Source organism: Hipposideros armiger, unplaced genomic scaffold (assembly GCF_001890085.2).
Source record: "Hipposideros armiger isolate ML-2016 unplaced genomic scaffold, ASM189008v1 scaffold_742, whole genome shotgun sequence".
NCBI lineage: Eukaryota > Metazoa > Chordata > Mammalia > Chiroptera > Hipposideridae > Hipposideros > Hipposideros armiger.
The window spans coordinates 653,510-673,542 of NW_017732092.1; the positions used below are offsets into that span (position 1 = coordinate 653,510).

A 20,033-nucleotide genomic window follows, 5' to 3' on the forward strand; every position below is an offset into this window, starting at 1 on the left:
GCCCGCGAGCGGCGGCGGGAGCAGCTGCGGCAGTGGGGGGCGCGGGCGGGCGCCGAGCCGGGCCCCGGGGAGCGGCGCGCCCGCACCGTACGCTTCGAGCGCGCCGCCGAGTTCCTGGCGGCCTGTGCGGGCGGCGACCTGGACGAGGCGCGCCTGATGTTGCGTGCGGCGGACCCCGGCCCCGGCGCCGAGCCCGACCCAGATGCCCCGCCGCCCGCCCGCGCCGTGCTCGACTCCACCAACGCCGACGGCATCAGCGCCCTGCACCAGGTCAGCGCCCCCCGCTCCTCCCGGGACCTCGTCTGCCCTCGGCCTGTGCTACCTTCCTGCCCAGTCCGGAGTCACCGTTGCCAGTCCTGGTCTGCATCGGCGAAGCCACCCTAGTCCTTGCCATCCAGTGCTGATCCCCTGTCCGAGCCCGTTTTCCCATCCCACCCACCTCGAGCTCCCCTCTTCCAACCCCGAGCCACTGGAGCTGGCCCTTGTGTTTGCCACCCTGCGCTGCCCTCTTCCTGGAACCCAGCCGTTGCTGACGGCCCCAGTCTGGTCCATCTCACTGGCTCTGGTGTTGTCACTTGGCGCTGTTCTCCCCCAACCCTGAGCGCCCTTTACTAGTCTCGTCTGTGCCGCCTCCACTGATGCCACCTCTACTCTGCTCTCTAATGCTGCTACCTCTTCCGGCAATGCTGGAACCCCCTCTGGCCCACTGTTGCCCCATCCTTCCGGGCAGTTGCCAATTTCACTGAGGCCTGCTCTTCCTCCCCTCCGGGTCCCTGGCCTGGGCCAGCTCTTTGGTTGGGCTCAGATCTTTCCATGCCACTTCTTTCAGGTTCCTCCTTATCCCTCTTGGTCTGAGCCATCTGTTACTGTGTAAGGATGCTCTTTCCTGAATGTTCACACTGCCTTCTAGGTCTGTTCCCTTGAAGTGGATGCTTCCCTTGTCTGGGGCACCCTGCCCCCCTCTACCCCCATGTCCTCTTAATTCTCCTCCTGGGGCCTATGCCACCTCTTTCCTTCCACCATATGCCAGGGATGTTTCTCCTCCTCTTCCTCTGTCTCCCCTTCCCTTGGCTAGGCCTGCCTCATCCCCCTTTTTCTGGGCAACCTCAAAGCACCCGCCTCTTCCTGGCTTTGGGCCACCTCTCCATCCTCTCATCATCTTGCTTTCTCTGCCCAGATCCCCCCTCCTCCTGTGGAATAGAGCAGCTTCTCCTTCCCATAGACTGTGCGCTCTGCTAGCCCTGTGTCATGTCACCTTCTCAAGGGTTCTAGAACCCTGTTAGTTTTCTCCTTCTACAATCTGGGCACCCGTGCTTTTCCAACACACCCTGGTTGCTGCCTCCAGTGTCCCTGTGTCACATTCAGGCCATGTTATGCCTCAGAGTTCTCTCTGGTTCTGGGTACTTTTATCTATCTCCCTTTCCTCCCTGCTCCCCCACCCCCATGGTACCACCAGGGACTGGCCTGGCCATGGAAGAGCCACCATCCTCTCCCTTTATTCCTGAGACCATCTCCTTCCTAGTCTCCTAATATTGATCTAGTCCCAGCCCTTCCCGCCCTGCCACAATCCCTAGGATTTGGTTACTGATAGAGCCAGAGGGGACCCTGGGAAGGAAAGCTTGGCAGGGGGCAGGGTGATGGAGGGGATACTTGCAGAGTCCCTCTTCTGAGGTTCCCAGGAAGAGGAACAGGTCAGGAAAACAGAATAGCTCTGAGTTCTGATCTCAGCTTCTTAACTTTGTGACCTTGAATTTGTGTCTCGTCTCTCTGTGCCTGTTTTCTTATCTGTAAAATGGGGCCAGTTGTCAGGCCCTCGCTGGCAGGATGCTGGTGAACGAGGGAGGTTGTGTGTGTGGAGAACTCCCTTCAGGAAACACCCTAAGTGGTTAGCTGGGGAGTTGCTGCCCCTGGTCTAAGTGCTATTCCTTCCCCCCTTTTCTTCTCCACCCCCAGGCCTGTTCCAGCAGAGGCCCTAGTGCAACCTGGGACATTTTTTTCCACCCAGAGGAGGGTCCTGCTTTCCTGAGTCCTTGTAGGGTCTCAGATGCTGGCCAGCCCAGCAGAGGCCCCATGCTTCTGTGTCCCCCTTCCTTCACCACCGTCCCTGCCCCTGGCTCCCCTGGACCTTTTCTAAGGGGTTCCTGGCCCTGTTCTTCAGGCCAAACCCATTACCCAGCATCCCCTTGGCCTGGACCCTACAAAAGGCCACTCCAGCCTTGCTGCCTTGCCCGGCAGGCTGCCTCTCAAGTGGGATGTCTCTCCCACCTTTGGCCAGCACTTGATAACTTGCTGCCAGGGCCCTGAGGAGGCTTGAAGGGTTAGGACATCTGAGATTCACGGAGGGGAGGTTCCCGCCTCAGGTCACAGGGCCAGCCAGTAGGGGAGCTGGGAGTGGGGTGACCAGCTCATGCAGGTTTGTCCCAACACTGGCCTGGTGTTAGCACTGAAAGTCCCAGGGCCCAGGAAGCCCCAAGTCTCAGGTAGACTGGGACGGCTGCCCTTCCATCTGGTTGAGTCCTTGGGCTGTGGATTCTGGTTTCTCCACCTGGGCTGTGGTTTCTGTTCTGAATACTCCCTGACTGGGTTCCCAGGCATCAGCCCTCTGCCCTGCTTGTGTCCCCAGGAGTTCTCAAACATTAGCCCCCACTTCAGGCCAGTTTGACAACCACCTCATGAGCTTGGTATACTCTCCTCCTTCCTGAAATTGCGTTATGAATTCATGGCTAGGGTCTGGGGTATGGATTAGTAGGAAAGACTGAGGACCTGGCCTCCTGGGTCTGAGGGAGGAGGGGCTGGGGCCTGGATTCTTGGATCCTTGGTGCCCAGGCCTCAGGCATCTTTCACATGGATGCCTGTGCAGGGCCAGGTCCTTGAAAGGGAAAGGCCCATCTCTCTCCTTGCCCCCCCTCCCCCATTGCCATGACAACTGGGTGGAAATAAACGGAGCCCAGAGTTCATCCCGTTCCCAGGGCACGTGTGGCCCCCCTCTCACAGCCTGAGTTTCCATGACTTCATGCTCTTGGCTCTCGTGGCTTCCTTCCCCTCTCCAGATGGGCAGTTTGGGAGAGGTGAGGGAGTTGGGGGGTTAATTTACCCTGAAGACTGGGGAGTCCAGGTCCACCCACCTCCCATAGACCTGCTCAGCTCCAGTGCCCATCCAGTGTTTGCGTGTGTCCTGGGGCGTTTGTCTCTGGAGCTTTGATTCTTCCTCCGTAAAACAGAGTCCTGACAGCGAAAGGCATGGGGAAGATGCCCATAGAGAACCCTGGGCACAGCGTCCTGTGCACAGTGGACCCTCAGTGTGTGGGAGCTGCAGCTCCTCAGGCCCCAGGCCCTGGGCACACACTGATGCAGCCTCCTTCCACTATAGGAGGAGTCCCTCGCTCTACCCCACATTCTCAGGGACCTGGTGACTTTACCAGCCCGGCAACAGCCTTGGGCCTCAGGCGCTCAGCCATCTCTCCTCAGGGTGCAAGGAGGGTCATGAGTATCTGCTGGGTCTGAGGGAGGATGGGCTGGGCCTCTTCCCTTCAGTTCATCACTGGAAGCCCCATCCTGTTGGTGGTGGCTGTGGGATAGGTCACGTCTAACAAGTACTATTCAGGATTCCTACACCTGGATGAGAAGCCCCCTTCTCTTCTCCATCCAGTTCCTACTTGCAGGGAGCTGAGAAACCCCCTCTCATGGTCTCCACTGAACTCCAAAGGCCTGGCTGACCTAACCATTGGGAAGCCAGGGGTGTCTCTAACAGCTGGGTGGCTGGAGGGGCCTTCAGGGGCCTGGCTGGTACCTTTCAGAGCCTGTCCCAGAGCCATCGGGGTCTCTTCCTTGAATGTCATGGTGACTTAGCCCCTGGATCTGTCTCATGGTCCCTGTCGGGAGACCCGCCTTGCTGGGTGTGTGGTGCCTGGATGAGGTGAGTGCTGACAGCCTGACAGCCCATCCCCTGCCCCAGGCCTGTATCGATGAGAACCTGGAGGTGGTGCGCTTCCTGGTAGAGCAGGGCGCCACAGTGAACCAGGCGGACAACGAAGGCTGGACGCCTCTGCATGTGGCCGCCTCCTGTGGTTACCTGGATATCGCCAGGTGAGGCGGCAGAAAGTGGGCGGGACCCAAGACCTGACAGTGGGGCTGGGGCTTGGACCCTTTGGCCCTGACCTCCCCCCACCTCCAGGTACCTCCTGAGCCACGGGGCCAACATTGCTGCCGTCAACAGTGATGGGGACCTGCCCCTGGACCTGGCCGAGTCCGACGCCATGGAGGGGCTCCTGAAGGCAGAGATCGCCCACCGAGGTGGGCCCTGGGTGCTGCTGCGGGACAGGGCTCCTCCCCAGTGTCTGGGAATCAGACTGCCGGGGCTCAGAGGCCAGCCCCTCCATTTACTAGGACACTCAGACTCCCTCTGTGCCTCGGTGGGGGTGAAGTGGGGGTGTAAGCACCTACCCCAGTGGTTGCTTGGCACCTTAAACGAGTGATCGTACAGTGCTTGTGCCACCACTGGGCACAGAATTAAGAGCTCAGACTGACATTGACCTGCCTTGTCATTTTACCATTTAAATAACAGGACATTGAGGCGGGGCTTGTCCAGGGGTGGGATTGTGGGACCCCCGCGTTGCAGGTGTTGTTGGAACTGTTTGCTGAGGGAAGTAGAATGCAGGACCTCTGGGGACTGGTCCCCCTTTGCGTAGGATCACTGAACCCCAGGGTCCAGAACTCCAAAAAACTCGGTGACTAGCTGTGTTTCTTTCTTTAAGGAGGGCATGTGTTGGTTCTAGCAGGTTTTCAGAGGGGCTTGTGACCCTCCCCACACACACCTATAAATAACCATCTAGGACAAGTTGACATGAGGCAGCATGGGGCAGGCTGTAGCCTGGCTGCCCTGGAAGCAGAGGACGCAGGGCAGGTTGGCTGTGGGGCAGGAACAGCTTCACGGGGTCTTGGGGTTTGCGGTGCCTGTGGGACCCCCGCAGGAGTCCTGGGCCTCGAGTGCGGCTACTGAGATCTGGCTTCTTGAGTTGGCATCCTGGCTATATGGGTGACTGAGGATGAGGGCGGTGGCGCCTGGGTTGGGAGGCAGGGTTCAGCCAGGCCGCTGATGGAAAGGTGTTAGCACAGGTCTGGAGGACCGTGAAGGAGGTGAATGAAGAACCAGTATGGGGTGTCTGAGGTGATGCCCAGATTCCCGGCTGCAGACCAGGATGGGAAGGGTCAGGGCCTGGCCCCGCGCAGGTTCAGTGCCCCCGACTGTGAGATAGCCCCGCCAGGTACCCAGGCTCCGGTGGGATGCATGGAGGTGACATCTGGGTCTCGGGAGCCCTGCTTTGGTTAAAGTGGGGAATGAGGAAAGAAAAAGACAGAGCTGGGGTCTTCTCCTGTGACTATTTAGTTTGAAAAACTTGAAACTTAGAGAAAGGTTGTGACAAGAGTACGAGTCTCAATGTGACCTTCACTGAGGTTCACCCATGTTGCAGGAGCTTTATGGAGATACAATTCACCGTCCTTACAGCTCACCCATGAGTGTCTAGTCTGGTGCTTTTTAGTATATTCAATGCTGTGCCCCCATAACCACATCGATTTAGATGATTTTGATCACCCCAAAAGAAACCCATTGTCCCTTAGCCATCACCCCTGATACCCTGTCACCCTTACCCCAGGAAACCACCCATCGGCTTTCTGTTTCTCTAGATTTGCCAATTTTGGATGTTTCGTATAAATGGAATCATAAAATACAGATTCATCAGTTTTGTAACTTTTTGGCACATTTGTGTGTGCTCCCTCTCCCTCCTCTTCCCCCACTCCATATGTAAATTCACCTTTTTCCTCCCTTTTTCGTATTTCTTCTCTCTCTTCCCTTTTTCTTTTTTCTTTCCCCCCATCCCTCCCTCAATTCCTCCTCTTTTCTGAAACATTTTGAGACTATATTGCAGACACTGTATCCTCCACCGGACACTGGAGGCAGTGTCTCCTAGAGCAAGGACACTCCTAGTAACTGCATGGGAGGTGACAATGTTACTCTCCCAGCAGTGTCAGGACCACTGTTATCTATCAGGCGGGTAGCCTTCTCCTGTGGTTCAGGACCTGCGGTCACTCTAGAAGACTGCCCCATTACTGGTGATGTTAACTTTAAACTTTGTTCAGGGGGCCAGCCAGGTAGCTCTCAGTGGAGGCATCTTCCTCCCTTCGTAATAAAATAAAGTCTGCAGGGCGATGCATGGCGGCTGCTTCTGTAGGTCTCCACCTGGAGTCCTTGGACTCTGGGGGCATGAGAATGGCCACCAGGGGGTCCGTGAACTCTTAGACATTCTGGATTTTTCTTCAGGAATCGCTCATAGTGCGCATCAGCTTCTGAAAGCTGCCTGTGTTCCCCTTTGGCTGAGAAAAAGGTTGGGGGAGGTTGGTTTGTAGGCAAAGGCCAATGCAATGGCACTGCTGGGAAGACCCTCAGCTGCACTGCTGGGGTTGCGACACTGCTGTGAAGTCCGCTGCTGTCACTGCCTCTAGAATCCAGGGGCCTCTGCTATGTGGCTGCACAACCCTCGCTTTCACATGGAGGCCTCAGCAGAACCCGGATCACAGACTGAACCCCAGCTGCAAGGAGGGCAGAGGCTCTTGCCTCACTGAGGACATGTCTGGAAAGATGGAGAATCCCCACGTGTGCTAGGCCTTCAGACAGGTGCCGGCTGAAGTGTAATCCTGGCAGCTGCTTACAGCAGGGCCAGGTCAGAAGACGGAGGTGGACAGAGGCTGGAGACTCCAAGAAAGAAGGCATCAGTGGTGTGGATGCTGCTGAGAGCTCAGCCTCAGTTTCTTTCTCGAGCACAGCTGTCCCCTTTGCGGCCCCGCCTCGCTTGCTGTCTTTCTCTCTTGGGGACTGCTGGTCACTGAGAGCGTTTGATCCGCTCAGCCAGTTACCCGGAGCACACCTCTCATCCTGAGTGAAGGCCACGGTCCAGTTGGCTCAGCTGAATTAGGTACGATTCTTTGCAAGGACCAGAAGCCCATTACAGCCTGGCTCTGGCCAGAGAGGTATAGCTTGTGCACCCATGTTCACAGCAGCATTATTCACAACAGCTAGAAGGTGGAAGCTGTTATGTCCACCAACAGGTGATAGACAAACAAAATGTGATCCATCCAATCCATAAAATGGAATACTTTCAGCCTGAGAAGGAAGGACATGTGCTACAGCATTGGTGACCCGTGAGGATATTATGTTCAGTGAAATAAGCCAGTCACAAAAAATGCAAACACTGTATGATTCCACTTGTATGAGGTACCCAGTAGTCAAATTCATAGAGACAGAAAGTAGAATGGTGGTTACCAGGGGTTGGGGGAATTACTGTTTAATGCACAGAGTTTTCATTTTGTAAAATGAAGAGTCCTGGAGGTGGATGGTGGGGATGGCTGCACAACAATTTAGCCTTTGCGGGATGTGCTGTCATGTTTGGACTACTCTACCTAATTGCTGCCATAGTGGGAAAAACAGCCAGGGACTGTATGTACTCGTAAGTGAGTGGGTATGGCCGTGTTCCAATTAAACTTTATTTACAAACACAGGTGGCCTTTTAGAACAGGCAAACCCATAGTGACAGAAAGTAGTGCCAGGGGCTGGGGGAGGGAGGTACGGAGAGTTGACTGCTCAATGGGTACGGGTTTCTGTTTGGGGAGATGAAAAAGTTCAGGAACTAGGTAGCATGATGGTTGCAAAGCATTGTGAATGTCCTAAATGCCACTGAATTGTACACTTTGAAACAGCGAAATTGGTAAATTTTATGTTATTTTATTTTACCACCACAACAAAGAAAGTAATCCAAACAGGTGGCCTGCACCCCCAGGATGCAGTTTGCCAACCTGGATCTTGAGCTCTGTCAATAGACATAGGCAGATCTGTGCAGAAAGCAAATTTGAGCAGGATGCATGTGAACATGGTACTAAGATTGGTTGTTGAATAAAGTAAGCAAACTCGGCCCTTCCCCCCTCCCTGAAGTCAGACACATTCAGCTGTAATGGGATTGGATATAGGTGATTCCCTTTAAGGAAGTAGCAGAGGGGGAGGGAGAGGGCTGGTTCCTGAGAGGCCTCTCCACCTCAGACTGGGCCCAAGAGATGGGCCCTAACCAACCAGACATTCCTGGAATAGCTGCCACCATCCAGCCCCGCCAGACAGGAAACCCAAAGGCAGTGCACAGATGCCACCTGGTAGCACCAACAGGAAGCCTGGACCTGGGTGGATTTTGTCCTCAGGTGTGGATGGGGGGGGTTGTTTCTAGGAATCCCACTTGTGGCCTTAGGGCAGAAGTTTACTATATATGCAGTAAGGATATAACAAAATACATGTTCACGAAAGCAAATTCATGATGGTTGTTAGCTCGGGGGTCGCAGGGCGTCAGATGAGCTCTATGAGGAGCACACAGGAGGCTTCTGGTGTTTCTGTCATTTAAAATTTTTAAGCCAAGTGGTCGTAAGGGAGTTTCTTTGCTAGTGCTGTCCAATGGAAAGCCAATGTAAGCTACAAGTGTAATTGAAAATTTTATTTTATTTTTTTAAAGATTTTTATTGGGGAATTGGGGAAGGGGAACAGCTAAGTTGTCCTTCAATCTTAGTTATGGAGGGCACAGCTAGCTCAGCTCCAAGTCCATTCGCCATCCGGCCAGCTGTCCAGCTCGTGGCCGCTTACCTCAAGGTGCCGTGTTCAATCTTAGTTGTGGTGGGCATAGCCCACCATCCCATGCGGGCGTCGAACCAGAAACCTTGTTGCTAAGAGCGCACGCTGTAATCACTGAGCCATCCTGCCACCTGTTGTCAGCTCAGCTGCAGCTCAGCTTGAGCGCTACTCACTGGCCCATGTAGGAATCGAACCAGAGACCATGTTGCTCAGGGCTTGTGCTCTTAACCAACTGAGCCACTCAGCTGGCCCTGAAAATTTTCAAGTAGATGCATTTAAAAAGGTAAAAAGAAACAGGTGAAATTAACATTAGTAATACATGTTGTTTAACCCTGTATATCCAAAACATCATTTCAACATGTAATCAATATTTAACAAAAACTATTCATGTTTTTTCTCATCCTTTAAAATCCAGCATGTTTTACATTTATGACACATTTCAGTTCAACTAGCAACACTTAAAGTGCTCGGTGGCCACATGTGGCTGACGGCTATTGTGCAGGACAGCTCAGTTCCACATGGTAGTTTGCGAGAAATTTCACAGTTGAAAAAATAATAGTAAAAACCTTCCCAGGAGAGAGATTGAACATTCTCTAGAAAAGACCATTTTTACGCTTGCCTCTATAGTTTAAGAGGCTAAAGAATACAGATTCTCAGTCACAAGTCACAGGTAATAGTCCAACCTCAGCAAGGCTATTTTGGTCCCAAATCAACTTCCATTTAATTTCAAGTCATAGCTTGTTTTTTGCATCTATAAATGCAGGACAACTTTCCATGAAGCCAATAGGGTACAATGAAATTGACTAAGAAGGAAGTCAGATTGTTCTAGTAGATAGCACAGCTGTGAACAGGGACCAAGCTGTTGCCCTCAGGATACAAAAACTTTGTTTAGTGGCTTTTTGCTTAGTTTATCCTACGCATGAGTGATCACAGTGAAAATGGTGATAAAATGCATGAAGGTGGTGGGCTAAGGATTGTATTGGTAGTGACAGGAAGAGTTAGATGTAGTCAAATGCTGGATTTGCTCAATAAACTTTAGGTTTTATACTTAAAAATATTGATGAAGGTGATGCTTTGGTTGAAATAGGAAAAGGCCTACAGTCTCCATTGTCCCAGCCACAGCAGTGACTCAGACTCTTTTTTATTATTATTTTTTTTTAATTAGGGGATTAGGGGATAGGAACAGTGCTGGGGAATTGGAGGAAGGGGAACAGACAAGTTGCTGTCCTTTTGTTCTTCAGTCTAGTTGTGGAGGACATTGCTTCATTGGCCCAAGTTGGCACCATCATTGCGCTCTTCCGGGGCGAGGCAGATCAATCGCTGGCTTTTGGACGGCCGCTCACGGCAGCTACTGGCCGCTCACACTGGCTGCTGGCTACTCACAGTAGCCCATGGCAACCCACTGCCATAGGGGCTGCAGCCCACGCCATCGCCGGCGACTCATGGCAGCCCAGCTCCAGGTTGAGCTGTTGTTCAGCATCTTAGCTGTAGAGGGCAGTGTCACTGGCCCTCATATGTGGGATCCGAACCGGGGCCTTCTGGCGTCCCAAGCCAGCTCTTAACCAACCCACCACTTGGCCGGCCTGACTCAGAGACTCTTAGTGGAACCCTGGATTGCACAGAGCACAGCTGGGAAGTCACTGATCCAAGCCAAGTCCCAGAGGAACACACAAGACATAGAGGGACGGGTGCTTCCTGGACCTTGGTGTATGAGTCCCACCTGTCACCCCTTGTCCTCCCAGGTGTAGATGTGGAGGCAGCCAAACGGGCCGAGGAGGAATTGCTGCTTCACGACACAAGGTGCTGGCTGAATGGGGGTGCCATGCCCGAGGCCCGGCATCCCCGCACGGGGGCCTCAGCCCTGCATGTGGCTGCTGCTAAGGGCTACATCGAAGTGATGAGGTGAGCTGAGCCGGCGTAGACCCTCCCTTTCCCTTGCTCTTTGTGCAGGGCCAGTCTGCTCTTTTTCGTTGTCTTACACCTTCCTGTGGATTTTGTCTATTCCCATCTTTTACTCATGTATGTACCTAAGCCTATACATTTGCCTCTAAATACAGCTTTAGTTGCTCTCACAAGTCCTGATGTGTAGCTTTTCATTGTCATTCAGTTTAAAACATTTTCCAATGTGTAATCATTCTTCTTTGACCCATGATTATATAGAAGTATGTCCTTAAGTTCCAAATACATGGGATATCATAGTCATTGTTTCATTACACGTTTCCTGGCTTAATTGCACTATAATCAGAGAATGGGGTTTGTATGATTCCAGATTTCTGAAATTCGTTAGTTTGCTTTATTTTATACCTCAGTATAAGTAAGCTAGAAAAGAATTGTGTTGTGAGGCCCACTGTTCTATGTAGGTTATTCGCTCAACTTTGTAGTCATGCTATTGAAATCTATGTACTTAGTGATTTCTTTCCATCTGCTTATTCTGTCAGTTATTGTAAGAAGCGTGATTAAAAAAAACAACAAACCCATGATTGTGGGTTTTGCCTATTATAGTTCTATCAATTTCTGTGTTGTATATTTGAAGGTTGTTTGGTGCATGTAGAGTTTAAATTGTTATGGTGCATATTTCCTTTCTGTCACTCATCTTGGTCCTGTCCGCATTTGGCTGCCCCATCCCCTTCGGTTGGAGTAGTTGGTTCCAGTTCTTATCCTCAGGCTCCCTGCTCTCTCTTTAATTCCCCTTTCTCTTTTATGACCTTATACTTTATTTTTAGTATGAAAATGGAGTTAAGATGAACTCCATCTCTGCTCACCTCCGTGTTAAATCTTTTATTTTTTATTTTATTTTATTTTATTTTTTTAATTTTTAATTTTTTTTTAGCTGAGCCATCCTGCCACCTGTTGGCAGCTCAGCGGCAGCTCAACTCGGGCTGGGCATCAAACCGCTGTTGCTCAGAGCTCAAACTCTTGAGCGAGCTCTTAACCAACTGAGCCACTCGGCCGGCCCCCGTGTTAAATCTTTAGGCAGGTTTTCCAATGAGGTACCATGTTTTCCTGAAAATAAGACCGGGTCTTATATTAAATTTTGCTCCAAAAGACACATTTTATTCATTTATAAAAGTCTACATTTATTCAAATACAGTCATGTCTGGCTGACGATCTTAACTGGGGCTTATTTTGGGGTAGGGCTTATATTACAAGCATCCTGAAAAATCATGCTAGAGCTTATTTTCCGGTTAGGTCTTATTTTTGGGGAAACACGGTACTTAAAATGACCCCTGACAGCTCCAGGCTTGTATCCCAGCTGGTTAGCACCCGCTCCTGAAGTACAGTGCCATGTCCTCCATAGTTCTAGCAGGAGTCCTGGGTCTTATGCTCACTGGGCCAACTTGGGCACCTGCCCGTCCCAGAGCTGATCCCTATGGCAAGGGGAACGGGGTACTCTAAACGGTCAGGCTCAGGGGTGTGCCTGTTGAGAAGGGGAGGCCATCTGAAACACCGAGAACATCCACCAGGCAGAGGACAGCAAGTGCAGGGCTGGAAAAGAATTGTGTTGTGAGGTACAGTGTTCTATGTAGGTTATTAGGTCAACTTTGTAGTCATGCTTTTAAAATCTATGTCCTTAGTGATTTCTTTCCATCTGCTTATGTGTTAGTTATGGTAAGAAATGTGATAAAAAAAAAAAAAGTGGGTGTACCCTTGGGAAAATAGCAAGCACCCATCAGGGCTGGAGCAGATGGAGCTCAGGGGGCAGGTGAGTGACCAGGTCAGCAGGGCAACACAAAGGACCTTATTTAAAAAGGTTCTTTATAAGTTACCTCGTCTCTGCATCTTTTCCTGTCTTGCTTTAGCTGTTCCTCAGACAGAGCCTAATACCCGTTCTCTAAGGCAGGCATGTTTGCCCTAAGCTGAGTTTGCAGAATTGCCCTGGACTTGTAACCCTGCCTTTCCCTGAATCGTGTGGCACAAGGGGGTGATAATCCCCCGGAGAAGGAAGTCTAAGCTGGGGTTTCTCAGCCTCGGCACTTGTGGCATTTGGACCAGATCATTCTTTGCTGTGGGGCTGTCCTCTGCACAGTAGGATTTGTAGCAGCATCCCTGGCACCAACCCGCTAGGAGCTGCTAGCATCCACCCATAAGTTGTAACAGCCAGAAGCGTCTAGACACTGCCAGATGTCCCTGCGGGCGGCATCAGCCCTGCTAAGAACCAGCTCTCTAAGCCAGCTAGGTTCCTAGGACACTGCTGCCCCAGCTGCCCCTTCTGGGTCTCATCCTTTTCATAGGCTTGGGGGCCCCCACCCCCACCTGCAGTTACATGGAGCAGGGTTCCAGAAGCTACCTGCCGGGCCAGGGGAGGGGTCAGAGCCCATAGTAGAGGGGTCATTTGTGGGGAGAGGCTCAGGGCACTGGCCCGGGATGGTTTCAGCACTGTCACAGCTGGTACTGCCACCACAGCATGGCCAGCCGCCACAGCCCTTGACCCAGAATCCCTGTCCTGGTCCTTGACCCCGAGCCTCTTGGGCCTCCAGGCTGCTCCTCCAGGCTGGCTATGACCCTGAGCTCCGGGATGGGGATGGCTGGACCCCCCTGCACGCAGCTGCCCACTGGGGTGTGGAGGACGCCTGCCGCCTGCTGGCCGAGCACGGTGGGGGCATGGACTCACTGACCCATGCGGTGAGGCCTGGGGTCGCTGGGGACTGGCAGGGGTGGGTTGGGGAGGGTCCCATACCTCCTTCACCATTGGCCTCTCCTCTCCTTCCCCACAGGGGCAGCGTCCCTGTGACCTTGCTGATGAAGATGTGCTGAGCCTGTTGGAGGAGCTGGCCCAGAAGCAGGAGGACGTGAGTCTCGGGCCCCTTGCTTCCTGTCAGCACCTTGGAGGCTGGGCTTCCTTGTCTCCCACCCCTACCCCGACTTCCCGATGCCCACCGCCCTAGGCACCTGCTGCTCCCCTCTGGTGACATACCCAGTGAGGATGGTACGGCTGGGCAGCCAGAGGAGGCATGGCCTGTGGTCCATATGGACCTTGGGATGCAGACGGGGTAGTCTCCCCAGGCTCAAGCTGGGCCTTGTCTTCCCTGGGGTGACCCCCAGCTAGCATTGGGCTGGGCCTTGTTGCTGGAAAGATGGGGAGTGGAGGGTGAATGGTATGGACTCAGGCTCTGGCGTGGGTTTGCAGTGTGAGCTCAGAGGAGGCTGGGCTGGCCAGACTCGTGTTGGGTGCTCATGGGTCAGGGAGAAGTTTGGCCAGGTGGCCCCTGGGAGGTAGGATGAGAGCAGAGGCTGGGGAGCGGGAGACTGGGTAAGAACAGGAGGATGGCAGTGCACAGGGTGTGCTCCCACATGAGCTCCAGGGCACATCCCTCGGACGCTGCGTGAATGCCTGTAGGAAAACTGGAACAAGTCCAAAAACCCTCCATGCCACCCACGAACTGAGCTCTCCATAGTTGGAGCACCTGTGAAGGCAGGACCAGCACAGTTGTGTGCGGTGGCCCTCCATGTTGGGGACGTGAGGCCCAGGAGGGACCCCCGTGTTCTTCCCTTCCACAGCAACTCCCTTTCTCCCTGCAGCTGCAGAACCAGAAGGCAGCCTCCCAGAGCAGGAGCCAGGAGCCCCAGGTGCCCTCCAGCAGCAAACACCGAAGGTACAGGAGAGGTGCCCAGGGGGAAGGGGAGGTTATCTGGAGACTCTCAGAGCTTGGACCCTGGCACCCTCCCTGTCCCCACCAGGAGCTCCGTGTGTCGTCTGAGCAGCCGAGAGAAGATCTCCCTCCAGGACCTGTCCAAGGAGCGCCGGCCTGGGGGGACAGGGGGACCCCTCATCCGGGATGACGATGACAGAGAGGAAGGCCCCACAGGTGAGAACCTAGGGGCCTGGACTCCTGGGTCTCTGGGAGGGAGGACTGGAGGCCTGGACACTTGGGTCTGAGGGAGGAGGGGCTGGTTCTGAGGCACCTGGCATATTCTTGTTACTGTTCCCATCTTACCCAATAGAGCAACCCCCTGCAGAATCTAGAACCCTCAATGGAGTGTCCTCCCCACCACCCGCTAGCCCTAAGGACCCCACGGTGAGTCTGGATGTCCTGGAGGCCATGCCAGCCTGGGGAGGGTAGGGGAGGCATACCATGAATCCTGTAAACCTCTTGTTAGGGTCTGTAGGGTGAAGACTACAGTTCCCAGAAAACTCCAGAACAGCTGAATACCTTTTTTGGCTGCACATGCCCCGGGGGCTGATGGGAGTTATAGTTTGTTGTGGTCCTTCTGGGGGTAACACTTGAAATATATGGGAAAAAGGACCTTTTCTTCATAACTGAGACCTTTCTTTTCTCCCAGACCCCCGAGGACGCCCCCTTCTCCAGGCGCTTTGGCCTTCAGAAGACGGGCAGCTCTGGTGCCCTGGGCCCCGCAGATAGGTGGGGATCTGAGGGCACCCCTGGGGCTGGGCTGCAGCGCTCAGCTTCCTCCTCACGGCTGGAAGGAACCTCCACTCAGGTGAGTGGGGTGAGTGGCAGCGGGCCAGGCCTCACCTAGTCGAGGAGAATACCCCCTTCCTCCCCTCTTTCCACAGGCCAAGGAGCCCCGTCTTGCCAGAATTACCCCCACCCCCTTCCGGAAGGTGCCGGAGCCCTCTGCCCTGTGAGTACCAAGGGCCAGGGCCCATCTAAGGTGGGAGGCAGGTCTGGTTTCCAACCTAGTCAGCATGATCCTGAGCAAGTCCTTCTGCTCTCTGGAGTCTGGTTTCTGCTCCCCACCATTCTGCCTCAGTTTCCCTCTTTCTGTATCAAGTGAAAGCTCACAGTAAAACTCGCAAGGCCATAGTGATCTGGCCTCCTTTACCTGGCTGCCACCTGGCCCTTTCTGACATGGGCACACTCCTGCCCCAGGACCTTTGCTCTAGCTCTCCCCCTCCCACCCACAGGGCTTGCTCCCTTCTTCTCTCCCTCCCTCATGTTTCATGTCACCTTCTTTGGGAGGTCCACTGCAACCTTCTCCTCACATTGTAGGAGTGTCCGGACACTCATGCTCTCCCATCTCCCGCCCTTGCTTTGTTTCTTTTCTCCAGTGTGCTTACCCTCCTAACATATCCTATGATAGACTAATCTTTTTATGCTTATTGTTTATTTTGCATCCTTTCTGCTCAGATTTGGCTCATCAGGCAGAGGTCACTTGTTTCTTTTGCTCACTGCTGTATCTCCGGTGCCTGTCACATAATGTGAGCTTGAGTAATATTTACTGAATGAATGAATTCACACAGGTGTGAGAGTACTAGGCCTCCTCCCTTGGATAACCCCACTCCTCCCTACAGGATTCCGGAGCCTGACTCTCCAGGAAAGCCAACTATCTCAGCAGCTTCTGCAGTACCCACAGTGGACTCCCGGGACCGCCGGAGGTGAAGAGGCCCCCCAGAAGCTTGTCTGTCCAGAGCTGGGAGAAAACTACATTACCCAGGAGGCCCCAGGGCTTTGGGTGGGAGCTCCGAAGGAAGAGTTTGTCCCAGGGTCTGCTAGGAGTTGAAGTCCTTACAGAACTTGCCTCCCCTTAAGGGTGTCAGCCATGGGATGGGGACAGGGCTCAAAGGAACCATCTCTGAGGCTGGAGGCCCTTCACTCAGGTCCTACCAGATGCCTGTGCGGGATGAGGAATCTGAATCCCAGCGGAAAGCTCGCTCCCGTCTCATGCGCCAGTCTCGGAGGCCCACACAGGTGTGGGGGTGGGATGGGGGACTGGACTCCCAGGTCTGAGGAAGAGGCTGAGGGGCCCAGATTCCTGGGTCTGAGGGAGGAGGGGCTGTGGGCCTGGAGTAGGGGACTGAAGGTACTTGTCCCTAAGCTGTGGGACCCCTGACTGTCCCTTTTCCCTGCAGGGTGTGACTCTGACAGACCTGAAGGAAGCAGAGAAGGCTGCAGGGAAGGCCCCAGAGCCAGAGAAGTCATGCCCACAGAGCTTGGTGAGAGGTGGTGGAGGTCAGGTGACTGGGCAGTGGGTGGTACAAGAAGCCCTCCTCTGACCCCTCTGCTCATCTCCCGCAGGACCCTTCCCAGTTGCCCCGAGTTCCTGGGGTCGAGAACTCGGATGGCCCTGCCCGGAGAGGTGAGGTCTGGTTTCCCGGAGGCTGCCCCCTGCAGCCTACCCGATCCCTTCCGCTGCAGCCTTCCTGTTTTCCTGTGGTCTTGGGCCCAGGAACCCTGACACTGCAGAGAGGGGATTCCTGATTCCTGCCCCTCCCCCAGCAGAGGCGCCTGATGGGCAGGGGCAGGGACCAAAGGCTGCCAGGGAGAATCGCAGAGTTGGCAAGGAACGGAGGGGGCCTGCTGAGGTGAGGGGTGGGCCCAGGCGGGGCGAGCTGGAGTTGTGGGTGGGCTTTGGAGGGGTCCTGGGGCTGGGGCCAAACTCTCCTTCCAGCATCTGCCTGAATCCCACCCCGCCCACAGGGTGAGGAGGCGGAACCCACGAACATCAGCCCAGAATCCAGGTATGGAGTGGGCAGGGCAGGGGCTGGGCTATCCATGGCCGCGGGGCGCACCCCCTGACCCCGTGCTCTGCCTCCACCCAGCGTACCTGAGAGCGGCCCCTCATCTCGCAGGCAGCGGGACCTCAACCCAGAACCCCAGCCAGAATCGGAAGAGCCCGAAGGAGGCTTCAAGAAGGTTCGCGATCCTACCCCACGGTTGGTGCTGTTACCAACCCCACGGTTGGTGCCGTTACCAACCCCATAAGTCGGCCTTTACACCCCTGCCCTACTGCCTCTGCCAGTGGCGCTGCCTGCCAGGCCCCTGCATCCCGCCCTGGCTGCCTCATCTAACCTTACCTGGGCATAGTTGGCCCTCTCCCCGGAAACGTGTGGCAACTCGGGTTGGCAGAGCTGGCAGGCCTGACCCTGTGCCCCTCCTGGCACCCCCAGCTCTACGCAGAGCTGCGCAGTGAGAACGAGAGACTTCGTGAGGCCCTGACGGAGACCACACTGCAGCTGGCGCAGCTCAAGGTGGAGCTGGAGCGCGCCACGCAGGTGAGGGTGCTGAGGCCCTGCAGGTAGCCCATGGCAACCCTGTGCGGGGTGGGGTGGGGGGACAAAAGGGGAGCGGGGAGTTATGAGCAATGAAGGGTGGGGTTTGCGCTGGGCTCTGCCTTCAGGGGTGTGGGGCCTGAACAAGGAGGGGCAGGGAGCTGGGCTCTGCCTTCAAAGGGGAGGGGCCTGGTGGGCAGGGCTAGGGTTCTGGGGCGGGGCCTGGACGACAGTGGGTGGAGTTTGTGGACTCAGCCGGGAGCTGCTGCAGTGAGGTCCAGCTGGAAGCCTTTCACCTCTCACTGTTGGTTTCCTCTTCCTGGCCATTGCGGTTGGGATGTTTATCTGACTCCTGTGCTTCCTCTGTCCCCACCAGAGGCAGGAGCGTTTTGCAGAGAGGCCTGCCCTTCTGGAGCTGGAGAGATTTGTGAGTAGGGCAGCTGGGGTGGGGCCAGACATGTGTCACCAGCCTTACAAGTCCAGGCGGGTGTGGATGAAGGAGGCTACACTGACCTTCTAACCTGGCCCTCGGACCCTTCACCACCCTTCTCAGCCCTATTCAACCGCTGGCCTTCCCTGATCCCAGTGCCTTGCCCTCACCCTCCCCATTTATTACAGGAGCGCAGGGCCCTGGAGCGAAAGGCAGCCGAGCTGGAGGAGGAGCTGAAGGTGACTACTCATGGGGTGCTGTGGGCCATAGGTTCCGACTGCCCAGGGCCACCAGCTGATCCTGTCCCATCCCACAGGCCCTGTCTGACCTCCGGGCTGACAACCAGCGGCTCAAGGATGAGAACGCAGCCCTGATCCGTGTCATCAGCAAACTCTCCAAGTGACTCTGGAGGACCTGTCCCCACACCCACATTTATACAGCTGCTTCTGCCACACACATCCCTTCCCCTGCGTGAACACGAGTGACAGGATTCTTGGGGGAGTCTCTGAGAAGCCATAACCTCCCCTCAGGACCTCCATTTTGGGAGGGGAGGACAGAGTCCCCAGGAGCCAATGGGGGGCCATCTGAGGCCAGGATGGAAGTGGGAGGCTGAGCCAGGTAGGGGACCAGGAATGGAGGTGGGACCAGGAAGGAACCATGAACAGGAAGCTCCAGGACCAGTATTCAGGACGAGTGGCCACCCGGAGGTCCCCTCTCTCTCACGTGTGATGCCACCCAGTCACCCCTCCCATTCCTGAACAGGGATCCAAGAATGTGCCAAGAGTCCCGCCGGCCTTGGCCGGGTGGGCCTGTATATAGGGTCCATGTGCAATAGGGAGGGACGTCTTCTATTTTTTGCTGCCCCCTCCCCACCTGCACTGTCTGGGGTAGGGGGAGAAGGTATTTTCGAGACAAAGCACAGGCACCACAAATAAAAGTCGTGAAGTTGCCACTCAATGACCGTGTCTCCAGCTGGAGGTGGGGCGCTGCTTCTGTGCTTGGCTGTGCATGTTAGTGACCAAAGCACAGGACCATGCGGGTGGGTACTGAGGGATGGGTAGGCGCATGCTCACAGGGTGGGAAGGGGCTCTAAGCCAGGGCTAATGTGGTCAGAAGTAAGGTGGCTTGGGATGGGGCAGGAAGCATCAGCTGGGTGAGAGGATGGGACCTGTGAGTATTGAGCTGGGGAGTTTGGGTCTTGTCTTTGGTGCTTTTGAAACAGTCCATTGCCAACATTTAAAATTTGGGTAATTCACATAGAAAAATCTAGAATTTGAATTCTCTAAAAAAATAGGAAGCTGTGACAATGTGCGTTCTTCAGTCCTGCATGGTAACAGTTGGCTGGAGCTGAGTAGGAGCCATCTTCTAAGATGGGCCATGCATGCATGCATTCATTCTTGGTCACATTCTACTGCCAGGCCCTGTCCTACCTATTGGTGATACAGTAGTGAATAAAACAATCAAAGACCTGATACCTTCTAGGAGGAGAGGCATAAGGCATCCAGTGATAAAATTAAGAGTATTTCAGGTGGTGGTGCTATGGAAAAAAAGCAGGATAAGGGGATGGGGAGGCTGGTGTGTGTTTGTGTTTTGTGCAGGGCGGTGAGAATAGGCCTCACAGAAAGGCTGGCACTGGCAGTACTTGATGGCTTCAGGGAATGAGCTATGTAGGTATTTGAGGGAAGGGTCTTTTGGATGATGAAGACAGCATGTGCAAAGGCCCTGGGGTAGAAGTGTGCCTGACATGTTGAGGCACAGGATGAATCCGGTGTAGCTGGAGGGAAGTAATAGGGGATGGGGTTGGAGAGGTAATAGTGGGCTGTTTAAGGATGTGGTCCTGGTAAAGACCTGAGCTGTGAGATGGGACCTAGGTTTTAACAGGTCCCTCTAGCTCCTGCATTGAGAAGAATCTGGGGGATGGTAGTGAGGGACAGAAACGGGGAGGCCAGCTAAGGGGCCACTGTCACAATCACAGCAAGAGGCAGTGG

The 20,033-nt window shown here is 54.5% G+C and overlaps 1 protein-coding gene across 1 annotated transcript; it reads left to right on the forward strand.

Moving 5' to 3' along the window:
• PPP1R12C (protein phosphatase 1 regulatory subunit 12C) lies at window positions 1-19,002 on the forward strand (the record flags this gene model as incomplete). Its single annotated transcript, XM_019627860.1, has 22 exons — window positions 1-270; window positions 3,956-4,086; window positions 4,175-4,293; window positions 10,405-10,564; window positions 13,141-13,285; window positions 13,378-13,452; window positions 14,183-14,256; window positions 14,342-14,469; window positions 14,606-14,679; window positions 14,945-15,103; window positions 15,180-15,247; window positions 15,918-16,001; window positions 16,224-16,314; window positions 16,476-16,559; window positions 16,642-16,702; window positions 16,843-16,928; window positions 17,044-17,084; window positions 17,166-17,259; window positions 17,514-17,618; window positions 17,992-18,042; window positions 18,234-18,284; window positions 18,362-19,002. Coding segments are annotated over 22 exons (2,238 nt in total), but the record flags the coding sequence as incomplete, so codon positions are not given.
• Window positions 19,003-20,033: the final 1,031 nt, after the last annotated feature.